Source organism: Setaria italica, chromosome II (assembly GCF_000263155.2).
Source record: "Setaria italica strain Yugu1 chromosome II, Setaria_italica_v2.0, whole genome shotgun sequence".
Lineage (NCBI taxonomy): Eukaryota > Viridiplantae > Streptophyta > Magnoliopsida > Poales > Poaceae > Setaria > Setaria italica.
Genome location: NC_028451.1, coordinates 21,470,938 through 21,487,568, shown reverse-complemented (window position 1 = coordinate 21,487,568; position 16,631 = coordinate 21,470,938). Strand labels below are relative to the sequence as shown.

General features: G+C 47.3%; 1 protein-coding gene across 1 annotated transcript; it reads left to right on the top strand.

Moving 5' to 3' along the window:
• Positions 1 to 9,230: 9,230 nt before the first annotated feature.
• LOC101770078 (adenine/guanine permease AZG2) lies at positions 9,231 to 11,204 on the top strand. Its single transcript, XM_004956321.3, has one exon. The coding sequence runs from the start codon at positions 9,302 to 9,304 to the stop codon at positions 10,922 to 10,924; it is 1,623 nt and encodes a 540-aa protein (XP_004956378.1). The 5' UTR covers positions 9,231 to 9,301; the 3' UTR covers positions 10,925 to 11,204.
• The last annotated feature ends 5,427 nt before the right edge of the window (positions 11,205 to 16,631 follow it).

Below are 16,631 nucleotides of genomic sequence, written 5' to 3'. Positions count from 1 at the left end.
CATATTTAGTCCTCCTAATTAGCGTCTGAACATTCGATGTGATCCTCCTAAAGTGAAAAAATTGGCTAGTGCGACTACTTTGAGTCCAAACATCCCCTTAAGTAATTCGTCTTTGCTGGGCATAATCTAGAAATCCGCAGCTGCAAATAGTGAAAAAATTGGCTAGTGCGACTACTTTGATTATTATTGTTTTCTTATCGCTACTCTGATGGTTAAATGATTATCTGATGCATGGAACTTGATAACTGTGCATATATACAGTGTTGAGCACACTTTTGATCTATTTCTGGATAGTTTTTCACATTATTTTGCTCCTTTTTCGTGTATGGCATTTTTACTCTGCACAGATCGACACCAACAGGGTTTATAGAGGTTGAGTCATTGTCAACGAAACTTAGCTGTACGCCATTCCTGTGACCAAACTGAAAACACCCATTCTTATTCAAAGTGTAATTTGACATTTTAGAACGCTTATATTTATGGAAAAGAATCAGATTGGAATGAGATAAAAGAAAGCAAATGCAAAAAGAGAGATGCAAGAAAAGTTTTATTTCCAGAAAATGTTTGTACAGAAGTGATGACGGTGTACGATTAATTAACTATATAACTTAATTAATTACTGGAATTATAGTTATATACAAAAATATAAGGTGTGACTTTGATTTTTCAATATTCTGAAGCTTTTTATGGGACAGTAGAACTATTTTACGAGTATATATGTTCAAAATATGCACGTGTAGCATTATTTTCATCTTCTAGCTACTAAGTACTAGGAAAGATGATACGCCTCTCTTTCAATTTTTTAACCAAAATCTTGAAATATTTTCTTTCCAAAGTAGGCACTCCTTAAAAAGAAGATTAAAATAAAAAACATGGTAAAGCCGAGGAGTCTTGGGGAATGGAGGATTATCGAGACTGGGCGTTCACTTTAAGGGATTCCAAGACTTTTCCTGTCTTTTGATTCAGTGGAACCATGTTAGTTTACTGTGGGCAACCTAGGCTTTCTTCATACCATATCATTTCTTCCATGTTAGGTCTTCCCAGAATAAGATGTTGATACTGGCAAATGTCGCCCCTTCTTTGGTTTTGATGACGAATCAATGTTGAGCAGTGTGCCTAACGACATTTTGAACACATATTTACAGGGAAAGCATCCTATAGTAGAGCCACATGTCAGAAATTTGATCAAGTATATATTCCTCCTTTTTCTCGCATACCGAATACCTAGTGCTGCATGCTTATTCAACCGCTGAAATATCTTGTATTGCCAGCATCGACACTCTTAAAATTAACAATTTGCTCAATGCCTAGGTTCTATTTGGGACAATCCCTAGCTCTACGGAGGTAACACGGAGGGTTAACAAAGAAATGGGGTGAAGGGATATTATGTACTATATATGAGTACCATAACATGCTCTCATGCATGACCTACAAACCACCTAAATTTGCTATACATGTACCATGCAAGTTTTCCAACCATAGGCACCTTCAATTTTTCTCTAGGAAATTGTTTGTGTATATGGTGGATTCGAGAATGACATTAGTGATTTGTCTGGCTTTCCAAAATGCTCTGACATTATAGTTTACCTTGTTTGGTAAATCGCCGACAAAACTAGCACCACAGCTTTCAATCGCTATTTCCATTACCAAGCAAAGTCAAAATTCATGTCCATATATAGTGCTATGTTTACACCAGCAACACACCGACCATTTCTCCAGCACCTTCAAACTCCATTATCACCTCATTGGAGTGGCATACATGATGTGCTCCTAGCTACTAACCTGTTGAATTGTGCCACCATATATAGCCTCAAGGAAGTCGGTGAGAGAGTTGTGGAGAAAGGAGAAAAAGGATGGTCACTAAATCAAACATGAAGGTGATCTCTGTTTTTTTTTCTTTTTTGTCGATGATGGTGCAGTTCATTATCAGGGGCGGATCCAGGGGGGCTAGCCCCCCCCCCCGAGAGCCCGATTTTACCTTTAAAATACTGTAGACAAAGCCTCAAATCACCATTAATTTCTAGCTCTAGCCCTTAATTTCTACTATTTAACTCCCCCGAGGTGTTCATCCTGGTTCCGCCCCTGTTCATTATCATAGGCATATATCTTTCTTGCCTATCCTATCAGCGAAGAGATCAAATCCTGAAAAAAAAAACTCAGAAAGCCCCCACCAGCACTTAGCTCGTACAGTTGTACATTGGTGCATGGCACTGGTTGCCGACATTTGCCTATGAAGCTATTTTCAGAAACTACGACATGACAGTATTAATAAGGAGGGAGAAGAGATTGGTTTTATGGGGATAAAACTGTACTTATACTTTTTCCAAGACTATGAAATGCATTGAAATTGACATTAAGGGCTACAAAGTTTTATCTCAACTAATTTTGTAATTAAAGTCTATGCCTTATCTATGAAACCGTAACATAAAAACTTTGCATTTTACGTATGGTCTCATTTATCAACAAAAATCAGTTTATATGGTGTGGCAGTTTTGGAAATCGTTCCATATAACTTCCCATTGAGAATAGCCTAACTAATAAGAGCAAGATGAGTAGGTAGAGGCATACATTGTACACAACCATTTGTAGCTACTAAATTGTTATACATATTCATCAGATTGCACTGCAAAATATGACCAAGGTAAGCGGGGATCCGCTAGAACGATGAATTTAATGTCAGATTCTTCTCTAATGAAAATTAAAAAAAATATATCAAGACTAAATCTAGTACAACTTGTCAAAGAAAAATTAGTTTTTTCGTCATTTGAAACACAGCTATTAATTTGATTCCATTCGAAACTCATACATTAATTTGTTTCCATGTAAAAAACTCATTTTACCTGAGAAAACCAGGAATATGTAGTTAGATTTCCTGGAGATTTTTTCCTAATTTTCAAATCAAAATTAGTTACCAGAACCCCAGTTGTAACCACTGCAGAGTCGCTTGCTGCTACTACGCTCCCATAATTGATGCCACCACGGCACCACCTCACGCAGCAGGAGCACAAAGCATTCCCCTCTCCTTTTTTTTTTCTCCTTTTTCCATTCAAAGTAGTGAACGTAATTTGGCCACAAAGGCCCAGAGCTGTCGACGCGACAGCACTTGGCAACACCTGTTCCTTTCGCAACTTTTGATTTGTTGAGACCAAATTCGCCGGCCAGCCGGTAGAGAGAGGTGCGAGAAGAGAAGCAATCGTTTGCGTGGGGGATCGCATTTTGTTGGGTCTGGTGTGTGGAATATTTGAGCGTCGCGCTGAAAGAAGAGGCGGCTCCCACCTGGGGTGCCTTTACCCAACACCCTCATCCTGCTTGTTGGCCATTTTTCCTCAACTCGTAGTCTCATGTCGGATTCTTCATCAATTAGATAAGTTCAAAGCGTAATTGCTAGAATATTGGACTGTACTCACGTCCAATCGGAGTAGTGTTCGAAGAGTTGGAGGTGCACGCAGGTCAAGTATGCCATGAACCAGTTACGTCTCTCTTAAATCTCAATGCAATGACGTCCAGAGAGCTTCTACTTGCTCTTGTAAAACACATTGAAGATGATATCAAGATATGCATTCTTACCTAGTAACTGTATAACATCGGAGGTATATTTCTTTAGAACTGGGCATATTTTGCAAGGGTGCAAGCAGACTATTTATCAGGAGCCTAAACTGTAGGACAATGTCGGAACTATTTTATTTTTATCAATAAAGGACTACTATGTCTGGAACTATTGGTGGCACAAGAATTCCAAGATTTTCCTTTAAGCAAGACAGACCCTAAAAATATACGACAGACGCGATTAGCACGCTATTAGCACGCTCCACTACTTGACGACAGAAAGATGACCATATGAATTACTTATTTGTATATGCTCAACAAGAGTATCCGAACAACTGTTTGGTGTGTAAGCAAAGTTGGGCGCTTTTTGGAGTTGAAAATTCCTATTGAAAAATTCCGGCCTGATGATGAACTAAAGCCGGACATGCACTACTCTATCCACTCGTAAGATAAAGACTTCGTACAAAGGAAATCCCCAAATCACGTTCAGGAGTAGGAGTAGCAAATCCATCTGTAGGGATATTTTACCCTGCCCCCCGCGTCGCTCCAACTGGGCGACACGGGTGGCTCCCCCATCCGCTCGCCTCAGCCGCCGCTAGCAACGCTCCTGCCTCCGCCGCCGTCGGAGATGCCTGCTGGAAGCCCGGTGAGCAGTGAGGGAGGTGGTGGGGGGCCATCCCACCCAATTTCTCTTATCTTCCCCTTCCCCAACACCTTCCTCCCTCCCCTGGACGTGGCCGAGCATGGTCGCCGTGGTAGGCTTGGCCAGCCCTAGATCCACGTGGGTGGTGGCCGGATCCGCGCGAAGGGAGGCTGAATCTACCGTCTGAGCGGCAACGGTGCGGTGGCAGTTGCACCGGCGTCCGCGCCACGTGGTCCCTGCACCGGCGGCAGCCACGGGGTCCCTACTCCAGCATCCTGCCGCAGGTCCCTGCACCGGCGGCGGCTGCCGTGGATCAGGAGGTGGCCGCGAGTGGGCCCATGCTAGCATGATGGCAGCGCACGGCCATCCGAGCGCAGAGGCGCCCCGGCGGCAGCCCTACGCGAGCGAGGTGGCCGCATTGTCCGCCGGTGGCAGTGAGGTGCAATGGCAGTCGTACGGCGCGGCGTGGCGTGGCACGAGGGGCAGGCCACGCGGAGCGCGGAGCAAGAAGCGGTGGCAACCGGGCGCTGCGCGAGGAGGACACACTGCTGCGAGGCGGCAGCACAGTGGTGGCCGGCATGGGGCGAGCGGTAGCCCAGCGCAGAGTGAGGAGGTTGCGAGTTGCGACCATGCATGATGAAGACCGTGGCTGCGGCTCGGCGTGGCGCACGGCTGTGCGACGGCATCGCAACACGAGGAGGCACGACGGCGCGGCGTGAGAAGGCACGGCGGCGGTGGCTCCACCGGTGGGTTTCCATGGCCGTCGTCCAGGTATTGCTGAGTTGTGTGCGTGCAGTGGCTTGGGATGGGGTGTTCCGGGCGAAAGCCTTTGTCGACGATCTTGCTAGTGGCGATAGCGGTGGCACCCTAGGGCGTTGTTCTTCCCGTTAGGGGCGTCATGTTGGGAACCCATCCCTGCTGCACGGGGTTCTCTAGGTGAAAACCATGTCCAGATGCTGGATGTGCGACGGTGGCGCCTTTGGCGCCGTGCCCTTCTTAGAGGCGTCGGTTCTAAAGACCCAACCCAGCTTTTGGCAATACTGATGACACCGATGGTCATGGGAGGCTGTCACCGGTGGCGGCCTCCTTGCCGCGACGGGCTTGCGGCACGGCAAGATGACATGGTGCAGGATGGCAAGCTTGACGGGGGTTGCCGAGCTCACGTAGAGGTGTTCGTAGTTGTGGTGGCAGTCAGGGGTTGCCGCATGTTTGTCGGGTTGGCTGCTTGTAGCGGACCGCGGTGGCTGGTGTTGCTTTGCAGCTGCTAGTGTGGAGTGGGACTGCGTCGGAGCACGGTGCTTGCAGCAATGACATCATGGGATGACTTGGCTTACAGCGGACTGCGGCGGATTGCTCAACTATGCTAGGCTACTCCGATGTGGTACATTGTCGGAAGACGGCGCAAGCGACTTCCTTGACTTGGTGGTACGGCGGCGGAGGCTATGTGCGCGGGTTGAGCAACGAGGCGAAGTCGACCTACGGCGGCAGCTTAGCTGTTTGATGGAGACCTTGGATAGCGGGACAACATTGCTCAACATTCTGACGACGACAAAAGAAACAAATCCTTGACATGGAGCACTGTGACGGATGTGGCGAGAACCCCCGCACGTGGTGTTTCTTCGAGGTGACGAGAGCGAGGTGGAGTCTAACGGCGGATGTAGCGAGACCCCTGTGCATTGTGTTTTTGTGGTGGCGACTGCGAGGCAGCCTGCAAGAGGTCAGGATCTAGTGGTATCACTCTGTCGGGTGGAGTGTGATGTTGCAGCGGCACTATGGCGAAGGGTCCCACGTGGCGGTAGCCTTCTCAGTGCGTACGGTCTATTTCTCTTGGTTCCATGTCGACGCGGTGTCACGCCTGCAGGTTGGTGACTACATGAGCATGATACTGTGGGGGGTGCTGCGATAAAGACTTCGGCTCTGCGTTGTTGCGAGTCGAGTGGTGTAATGTGCTCTGCTGCCACTATTTGAGTGGAGTGGTGCGACCGTGTTGATGTCCTAATCCAACCGGTTAGGTTTAGCAGTTTTGAGTTGTGTGGTTACCCGCTTTGACGTCCCAATCCAACAGGTAGAGTTGAGCTGTTTTTTTCCTTTCTTTTCTTTTTCCTGCCTGTAGCCTCCCAGAACTGTAACCTTATATTTTTTCTGCTATATCAGTAAAAAGTGACGGATCGTTCAAAATAAAATCCATCAGTAAAAACTGGCGGATCGTTCAAAAAAAAATCCATCGGCTGTGGCCCTTTCGATACAGTTGAGCAAGCGAGATCGCATGAATCTCCATCCCACTTTATGTTCATCATACGACCGATGATCTCGCTTTGCTAATTATATCGATCGATCTCCTCTCCCATAGTATACTCACGCAAAATCAAATGAATCGATCATAGTGCAAGATTGTGGCGCTCAACTAATGCGCATTGGCACCAGATATCGTGCAGATGACGAATTTAATAGATGTGCACGGGCAAGCATTTCCTATTTGTATATGGTTATAGCTGCTGCAGTGCAAATGGTGGTTGCCGAAGCTCAATCAGAGTAGCATCCGCCTTTTAGGTGCCTTGTTTGACAATAGGGGATAGCTAGCTTACCAGTTAACCATTTAGCCAAGTCAGTCTGAAATTAGGCAGGAGGGCATAAAGTTTTCAAAAATTAGCACTAGCGATCAGCATTATTTCAGGGTCAATTTCTCGCGTGCCCAAGCCACTCCGTTGGCAGAGTTGAAACGGGCCTAACCAAAAAGTGCTGCGTTTTGACCGCTGGCTGCCACTATTAGTTAGCGTGTGATCGAGTTACAGGTTGTGTACCTGCGTGTGCCCTTTCCTTCATGTGCCGACCGCGGTTCCGGTGTTGCAGACAACAATGTCAAATTGTTCGACATGGATGCTAGATCTAGCATATCTAATAGCACTAGGAATCCTGCATGGTGAATGGTAGCCTTTCAATTTATCCCTGGACCATCCGGTCAAATCGTCAATGCGTCTATGGTGAAGATCTGGGGACCAAAACTCTATATAGCTTCCTACAACGCTTGTTTCCTCATTTACCTGCCGTCTCGCACATCACGCCATCACGGGGTCATTGGGGCCATACAACTTTTTCTATTAGTTCTTTTCCTAAGTACTCTGCTAGCTGGTCACGGGGTCATTGATCACCATAATTTACGAATTTACGGAGCAACTGCTGTTTTTGCTTTTGCTGTCTCTGTGTGACGTGGCAAATTTTTACAAGACAGCGGCTATCTACACAGTTGTATATACCCTAAGCAATGAAGACGAAATCCAGCCGGTTTGCGCACCGCTGACGCTGCGAGATCTTTCCATTGGCAGATACTGGTGTACATATCCACTGGGGCGTATCCACGCTTACATCACAGCCTCTCTGTACGCTTTGGCCGCGAGTACGTAGTACCTGCACTGTTCTGTTGGGGAGACCGACAAAGACCTCTGCCAATTTCATAGGTCACTCGCGTGGTACGATACACATCAGCGCATGTGAAGTCTATCGCACGATACTGCTACAATTTGCGCATTATTCTGTAAGTTCGTTCTTACAGACAGGTGATTTTGGTAGAAATTACGACGGTCATTTATTTCATCAGAGAAAAATAAATTTACAGCATCCATGGATTGGAAGTATCCTAGCTAGAACGAAGGAGAAACACAGGGGCCTGCGTAAATGTAGAAATTTTATGGAAACAAATCAGTTTCAATATAAAAGCTTTGGATCATTATGAGATTGCGGGCAAAGTGGATTCAGTGATAGAATATGAGAGTAATCATAGCTTGGTAGTTGCTAGCTGCTACATGGTCATGATAGTAGGGGAAAAAAAAAGAAAAATACATGGCATGCTGCCAGCTAGCGTGGTACTCCGTAGATATTATACAAAGCCGGCCTGTACAGCAGGATAGTTGAAAGTTTTGCCAAGTTGTGAATATCAAAGACCGTACGTACCCATATTCAATCCTCCATTCGCTTCCAATGGTGTACGTTTTGATTGACCTCGTGCTGCAAACGTGCAGGCCTCACGCAACGCAACCAAAAAACAACGTACAATTTTCCTATAATATTTGTTGTGGCTCTGAACACATTTGTTCGTATCATTTTTTTGTTGATACTGGTTCGTATCAGTTGAAGCTCCCTGGCACACAAGTGGGTTGTTTCTATTCTGAACTACAGAGAAACCTTGCATGTTCCCCGATACATGATTATCCCATTGGGCGCCCAGTGGTGTAGTTTTTCGTGACTTCGCGCTGTAAACGTGGACACTTGAGGCAACGCACAACTCCTAGGCAATTTGCCTAAAATACTAGCAATATTATTCTTAGTGTATCCTGTCCATACTAATTAGCTAGTGGAATCTTTCTTTTTCCTATTACTACTGAAGAAACTATGTGTTTCTTTTGTGAATAACTCAGCTGGTAAGATTTCTCGTGGTGGAATCTACTCATCAAAGTTCGAGTCCTCGACTTTGGTGCTTGTATTTTTCTGGATTTATTTTAGGATTTAACCGGTGCTTTTCTTTCAGTGTAGGGGACGTGCCCGTCGACAGTGAGACACCAGTGGTGACTTCGTCAATCTCGAGAATTTGACGACTCAATCTTTCGTAGCGGCGAGTGTACGTGTGTGTATGTGAGCATTCTGTACCGTGTGAATCGCAAAAAAAACTATACAGTATAGGTTGAAACTGATGTCACGCAACTTTAATTTGCACATCTTATGCAACTTTATTTTCAGGCTGGTACAAAAGTGAAACTTACGTATAACTGACTAAGTAACTGATCATCAGTTCCTAATGAAATCCTGCAAAGTACTTAATCTCAGTGCTAGTCACGTGACCAGAGGGACGATCAGCTAGTCGTCACAAGTTAAATATCATGACACGCAGAATAAACTTCTGAAAAGTGGACCCTGCTAAATTCTCTGTGCGCAGCATTCCCAGGAAACGACGCCCGGTGTGGGCCCACCTCACATCTGCCAACCCCAAACGTTTCTAGCTTGAACCCTCTCCACTAACTTGCGCTATAAGTTCCGGGTCCCCCAGACTCGTAAGACCACGAGTCGCAACTCAAGTCTCAACTCATCAACTCTCAGCTCGTGTTAGAGAAGAGCAAGGAAATGACGTCGAAGAGGACGGCACCATGGCACAGGCTCTCGGAAGCCGAGGCCGCCGTGAACCGCGCCGTGGCGTCGAGCCGCGTGGGGTGGTACTTCAAGCTGGACGCCCGCAAGAGCTCCTTCACCAAGGAGCTCCGCGCCGGCGCCGCCACGTTCCTCACCATGGCCTACATCATCTCCGTCAACGCGGCCATCCTGACCGACTCCGGCGGGCCGTGCACGGTGCGGGACTGCACGGCGGTGGGCGGCGCGAAGTCGACGGCCGCGCCCGGGCCGGAGTGCACGGTTGGGCCTAACCCGGGGTACGAGCAGTGCCTGGCGCGTACGAAGAGCGACCTGATCGTGGCCACGGCGGTGGCCGCCATGGCCGGCTCCTTCGCCATGGGCCTGTTCGCCAACCTCCCGCTCGCGCTGGCCCCCGGCATGGGCGCCAACGCGTACTTCGCCTACAACATGGTCGGGTTCCACGGCTCGGGTCCCATCACCTACAGCACGGCGCTCGCCGTCGTCATGCTGGAGGGCATCGTCTTCTTTGCGCTGTCCGCCGTCGGCCTCCGGTCCAAGCTGGCGCGGATGATTCCGCGAAACATCAGGCTCGCCTCCGCGGTCGGCATCGGCTTGTTCCTGGCATTCACTGGCCTCCAGGCGCACCAGGGCGTCGGGCTCGTCGGCGCCAGCCCGTCGACGCTGGTCACCCTGACAGCTTGCTCCGAGGTGGACCCGACCACCGGCGCGTGCCTCGACGGCACCATGCGGAGCCCGACGTTCTGGCTCGGCGCCGTCGGCTTCCTCATCACGGCGACGTGCCTGGCGAGGGACGTGAAGGGGAGCATGATCTACGGCATCCTGTTCGTCACGGTGGTGTCGTGGATCAGGGGCACGAGCGTGACGGTGTTCCCGGACACGCCGGCGGGCAATGCCGGCTTCTCCTACTTCAAGAAGGTGGTCGACTTCCACATGATCAAGAGCACCGCGGGGCACCTGAGCTTCGGCGGTTTCCGGCACGGCAACGTGTGGCTCGCCCTGCTGACCCTGCTCTACGTGGATGTCCTGGACACGACGGGGACAATGTACTCCATGGCCGAGTACGGCGGGTTCACGGACGAGTCCGGCGGGTTCGAGGGCGAGTACCGCGCTTTCCTCGTGGACGCCGGGTCGACGGTGCTCAGCGCGGGGCTCGGGAGCTCCACCGTGACTACCTACGTCGAGTCGACGGCGGGGATCCGGGAGGGCGGGCGGACGGGGCTGACGGCCATCACCGTGGCCGCGTGCTTCCTGGCGTCCCTCTTCTTCGGCCCGCTGCTGATGAGCGTGCCACCGTGGGCCGTGGGCCCGTCACTGGTGCTGGTGGGCGCGATGATGATGCGCGTGGCCAAGGAGATCGAGTGGGGCGACATGAAGGAGGGCGTCCCGGCCTTCGTGACCATGGCGCTGATGCCGCTGTCCTTCTCCATCGCCAACGGCATCATCGGCGGGCTAGGCGTGTACGTCGCGCTACACTGGTACGACTGGGCGCGCCACGGGTACGGCAAGGTGAGGAACGTGCTGGACGAGCGGCGGAACCAAGTGGCCGCCGCCGCGGGCGAGGTTGGCCCTGCTGCGGCGGCGCAGGATGCCGTGTGAGCTCCGTTGTTGCGCAAGATCGTAGAAAGGCCATGTTGCTCAGTAAATCAGTAGTAGGTTGATTAGTTCTTTTATTAGTATATGGTCACTTTTGGACTTAATTTGGGGGAGAGGGCGTTGTGATTATGATTGGGGATTACTGGATTAGGCTGGGGGCACGGCGTGGTGCTGCGCGGCCCTGTGTATGGTAAAGGAGTGGGAACGGGGTCTGGGAGATTCTTGATGTGTAAGGAGGTGTGTTTGTACTTTGACCATCATTGCAGCGTTCTCATTGATTCCCTCCCTGCCTTTGGCACGTTTCTTTTTCTGACATATTCGTGGGAACATGCATGGGCGACTACTGTACGTTTTTGTGCGAGGGTCAGGTCAATGCCATCATTGTGAGCGACCGACTACCGTCGAAGCAACTGAACTGGTTGCTGACTAGTGCGCGAACAGCAGGGGGCTTGCTGTCACTGGACCACCTATCATGCGAGGCTGGCCTGCTCCGTGTGCTATCCCTGTTTAGGTTTCATATGAATCAATGAAAGGTGTTGTTTGCACAAGGGGACGAAGAAGGCTGGCGCTGCTGTTTTTGTATGACTTTGTTTATATTTTACACCATCCCAGTACACAAAGAATTATGAGCTGGCTGTTTGGCACATGCTGGTATCATGGATCATTAGGTCAGTTCTTATAATTTGCTAGGCAGTAAGCTAAGTAGATAAGGTCATCAAGAGCCACTATCTAGAACTTTGTGTCATGTGGGTGCTATCGCAAAGACAAATTCGCAGGTAGTACCTCACAGCGCCCGAATCTTATCCAGGTATGGTGTCCTATGCCCGGCTGTTTCCCTGTTTCATCCAACGAATCCGTTCATCTCCTCCGTCGCAATACGCACAAAGAATATATAAAGGAAAACACATAATCTATCAAATGAGCACAAAGAAAAGAATTAGGCATAAGAATTTTGTGTCTTTGAGTTAAGAAAGACAAAAAAACACAAGAATACCAGTATGTGTAAAGCAAAAGGCAAATGCAACATAGCTTGGCATGCATGCATGTATAGGAACTAAACCAAGGAAAAAACATGGACAAAACAATTTTCTGCATGTATCAAGTAGTATAAGATCTTCACATCTTCTAGCAATCCATATTATTTGTGAAAAGCCTCTGCGCCTTAAGGATAAAGAAGGTCAAAATTCTATTATCACGCTCGAAGTTTTCAGAGCTAATGGTACTCCATTTAGAGGGTGTACATCACAATTATACAGATTATCTGTTTTATCTAGCATCAATATCCAGACTTTTTATTCGCTAAAATTGAATCCTTGATTATCCATTTTGTTAAGTTTTTTAAATTCATTTTAATGCGATTTGCTTCATTTTTTATCTGCTTACAACCCTAGATCTATTTGTGGAATGTACATCACAGATAAGATCCGATAATTTTATCTGCTGGGCTGGATTTATATTATGAAAAGTAGATATTGTATCGTATACATTACAAAGAGGACCTTAAATAGACAAAAAAAACTACAACAAAGTTCTTGAGATGTCCCTGCTCATCTCCTTCAACCCGACCATAGATAAGTAACGCGTGTTACCATCCATTTGTTCATCTTTTTCATCCTCTTCTGCATTAACATTAGTAGGGTATACTAGAAGCAACAACGAGAAAAATATCACGTCATAACAACCTTGAACCTGGTTCAGTAGCCGTGTGTTTGGTTAGTGGGTTGGAGTGGGTTGGAACGGGTCGGACCCCCTTCGTTCCGCGTTTGGTTGAAAGTGAGGTGGGTTGGGTTCGACCCATGTAGGGAATATGCCATATAGATGCGGGTTGGAGGCTTGCTGGCCGGCGCGGCGAGGCGGGGGCGCGGGAGGAGCCGGGGCCGGGAGTTACGGGGCCGGTGAGGAGTGGCGCCGGGGAGGACAGAGCGGGAGCCGGTAAGGGGAGCTCCACCCGCCGGGAGGAGAGAGCGGCAGGGGAGGAACGGGGCGCCGGCGAGGGGAGGAGTGGCGCCGGGGAGGAACGGGGCCAGTGAGGAGCTATGGTCGGGGAGGAAGAAGATAGATGCGGGAAGAAAAAAAGAAGAAGGGGATGACAGGTGGGCCTGCAACTGACAGGTGGGGCCCACAACTAACGGTGTTAAAAGGACATCCATTCCAACCCTCTCAACCTCTTCAACCAAACAAAGATCGGGTCTAACCTATCCCTCTTTATCCCTCTCATCCAAACGTGAACTGGGTTCACTCCGACCCACAAAAATGGGTTGGCTCTGACCCGACCCACATCGTCCCAAAACCAAACACATGCTAGGTTTTCCTTGACACACACTTTCTAAGTCATACAAAACTACTTACAGAAAAAAAAAGAAAAAAACATGCGGTAGCAAGAAAAGCTTATTAGCTATCACACCTCATCCTCCCCAAATATAAGGCCAGTCTCAGTGGAGTTTCATGGGCATTAAATCCTATACCACATCAATAGTTTTGCTGACTTGGTAACCTGATTATGAGGAGAGAGAAGAGGAGAGTTCCATCCCTATAAAATCCAGCTGGCACAGTTACCTAGTCCATGAAACCTAATGAAACTTGCATTGAAGATGTTATAGTTTCATCGCATGACACAATTAATCATAACTCTATGCAAAAATTAATTGCTACATGTTGTCTATGAAACTGTGCAATGAAATTGTACACTGAGAGTGACAGTTTTATTTCATTGAAAAGATGACACGACAGTCTTGGTAACAATGCGAGGAAATCGTTGTTGGGATACGAGGTAGGCTACGCTAGCGTAAATCAAAATTTCTACCGCGTATAACTAGGAAGAACTGCCGTATAAGGATCACGGGATTACCACTCGACGCACTACTGGTGCGGAAGATGTAGATATGCGTCGGTGCAGTGAAGACGATCACGTAGTCGTACGTAGTCGATCAACGTAGTCGTACGTAGTCGATCACGTCCAGCAGCTCCTCAGCAGCTCGTCCACGTGCACAGCAAGATCGCCTCCGGTACCGCGGCTCGTCGTCGGCTCGTCGCGGCTCGTCGGCGGCTCGTCGGCGGCTCGTCCAAGTGCTGCAGGCGCAACACCTCCAAGGTATCCACATGTGCAGGGAGGAAGCGTCGCAAGCCGGATTGCTAGATCCGCGAGTTGCAACAGGCGAGGGCGTGGGAGGCGCGGCAGGTGTGTTTCACCAAAAAGGTGTAAACCCTAGGGCGCCCCCACCCCTCTATTTATAGGGGTTCCTGATGGGCCTCTGGATCCGAGGCCCATTAGTACTCCTAAACCTAATCCAACTCGGATCAGATCCGAATTGGGCTTCCAGCCCCTTAAGTGTGTGACCCTATGGGTTCGGATACGTATAGACATGGCCCGAGTACTTCTACTCGGCCCAATAGTCGGTAGCGGCCTCTAGCAAGACGTGCCAACTCCTATACGCACACGAAGATCATATCAGACGAACCATCACAACATAATATACATGCTATTCCCTTTGCCTCACGATGTTTGGTCTAGCTTCAAGCCGACCGCTCTTTCTCGATCCTGTGATTCGGAATCCCTTTGTAGGTTAACTCTTAACCGTACGTAGCATGGCCATGCATTTTCTGATCCGATCACTCGAGGGGCCCAGAGATATCACTCTCAATCAGAGAGGGGCAAATCCCATCTTGATTGACCATGTCTCATAGCATGCTTCTTGACAAACCCGAAAGCTACCTTTATAACTACCCTGTTACGGTGTAGCGTTTGATAGCCCCTAAGTAGGTCAATCCACATCTAGAATACATGCGACAATCTCAGGTCTAAGGACAAAGCGTATATGTTGTTTAAAGAGAGAACTACTTCTCGTGTTGGGTCAGTCCTAACACATGTCTCCACATGTGTCCACATTATTAGTTCAACATCTTGATGTCCATGACTTGTGAAACATAGTCATCAACTAATACATGTGCTAGTCTAATATTCATGTGTGTCCTCACATGAACTCCGACTAGGGACAACTTTAGAATAACCATACAAGTAAAGAGTTTCACATACAATTCACATAATTGCAAATCAATTCAAGTAGCCTTTAATGGATATTCAATGAACACAATATACAAATCATGGATACAAATGGAATATCATCATCTCTATGATTGCCTCTAGGGCATACCTCCAACAATCGTGGAGTGAGACTGGCCTTAAGAACCTACGATATTTGAATTTTGTCCCTGAATATAATGAAGGATTTCCGTGGCTCAGCCATTAATATTGGGCCAATCAAATCAAGAGCTGGTCAATCGGAAGCTGGCCTGACTGCTTTAATGAGGGGGCATGAAAGACTTTTCTTGCCTATTTAATTTGCCTTAAACATTCTGGTAGTAGGTCCTTATATTTAGGGATTGATGGGAGTATCAAATAGTAGGGGGAAAAGCATTGGCTTAGAAGAAAATATGATAATGGAATACAGGAAGTTTTTAGGTATGGTAACCGTGCTATAGAAAAGGAAACTTTTAGGCATAGAAATAACAAACAACGTTTTCTCGTGCATGCACTAAAAAGAGAAGAATCGAACTACCTTATACATTTTATAGCATAGAACTGGCCTTCCATCCAAGTGTTTTTGTCTCGGTTAACATTAAACTGATGACTAAATTACTTTTAGTCTTGGGTTAAAAATGTACCACCGAAGGCCACCGCGGGGAGGGGGTTGGGGTGCTTTAGTCCCGGTTGTATTACAACCGGGACTAAAGCCCTCCACTTTAGTCCTGGTTGTAACGGCTACAAAAAATCCCATCGACGCTCCCCCTTTTGTCCCAGTTGGAATTTCCAACCATGACAAAAGACCCCCTTGAAAGGTTTAGTCTCGGATGGTAATTTCATTCGGAACAAAAGGGGGTCTTTTTTTCCGGTTGGAGTTTCCAACTGGGACAAAATCTCCTCTCCTATAAAATCACTAGACCGAGAGCTTTTCTTTCTCCCTTAGCCCGAGCCACTCCACCAGAGACATCTGGCCTTCTCTACATGGCGAGCAAGCAACCTTAGGGGAGGTGCTGCCTGAATTTTTTTCCTCATTTTCATGGGAGTTTCACTCATCCAAAGTGGTGTGAAGGTTAGCTACTTTATCCTTCCTTCATTTATTGTTATTATACTTTGTTTTATGCTTTAGAGAGGTATGCTTAGGGGAGAATGGAGAGATTTTATTTATACATGTTTTTTACCTAGAATTTGATGGATAGCCTGCTTGTTATATATGATTCGTATTAGTTAAAAGAATATTATTAATATTAGGTATGGGAAAAAAATAGAGTAAATGTGTTTTTAATATTTAGTCATTGCAATAAAATTAAGGTAAATAAATTATAGGTGTAAGAAAATAGAATTTGGTCATTGCTACAATTTTACATGTCACTGTAATTAACAATAATTGTATTTCTTTGACCAATAATTTATTTATCCCATGTTTAATGTAAAAACTAAATATTATAAACACACTTACTCTATTTTTTCCCAAAAACTAAATATTATAAACACACTTACTCTATTTTTTCCCTCACCTAATATTGATCAAGTTCTTAATGTAATACAAAGCCCTATGTTCATTTTCCATGTAATACGTTGCAGATGGACCGGGAATGGATGTACCACCTGCATTCCTCCGATCCCAGAGAACAGTGCCTGCACATGGTATGATGTGCACATAAGTCAATCTTCTCCGAAATCTATCCGATC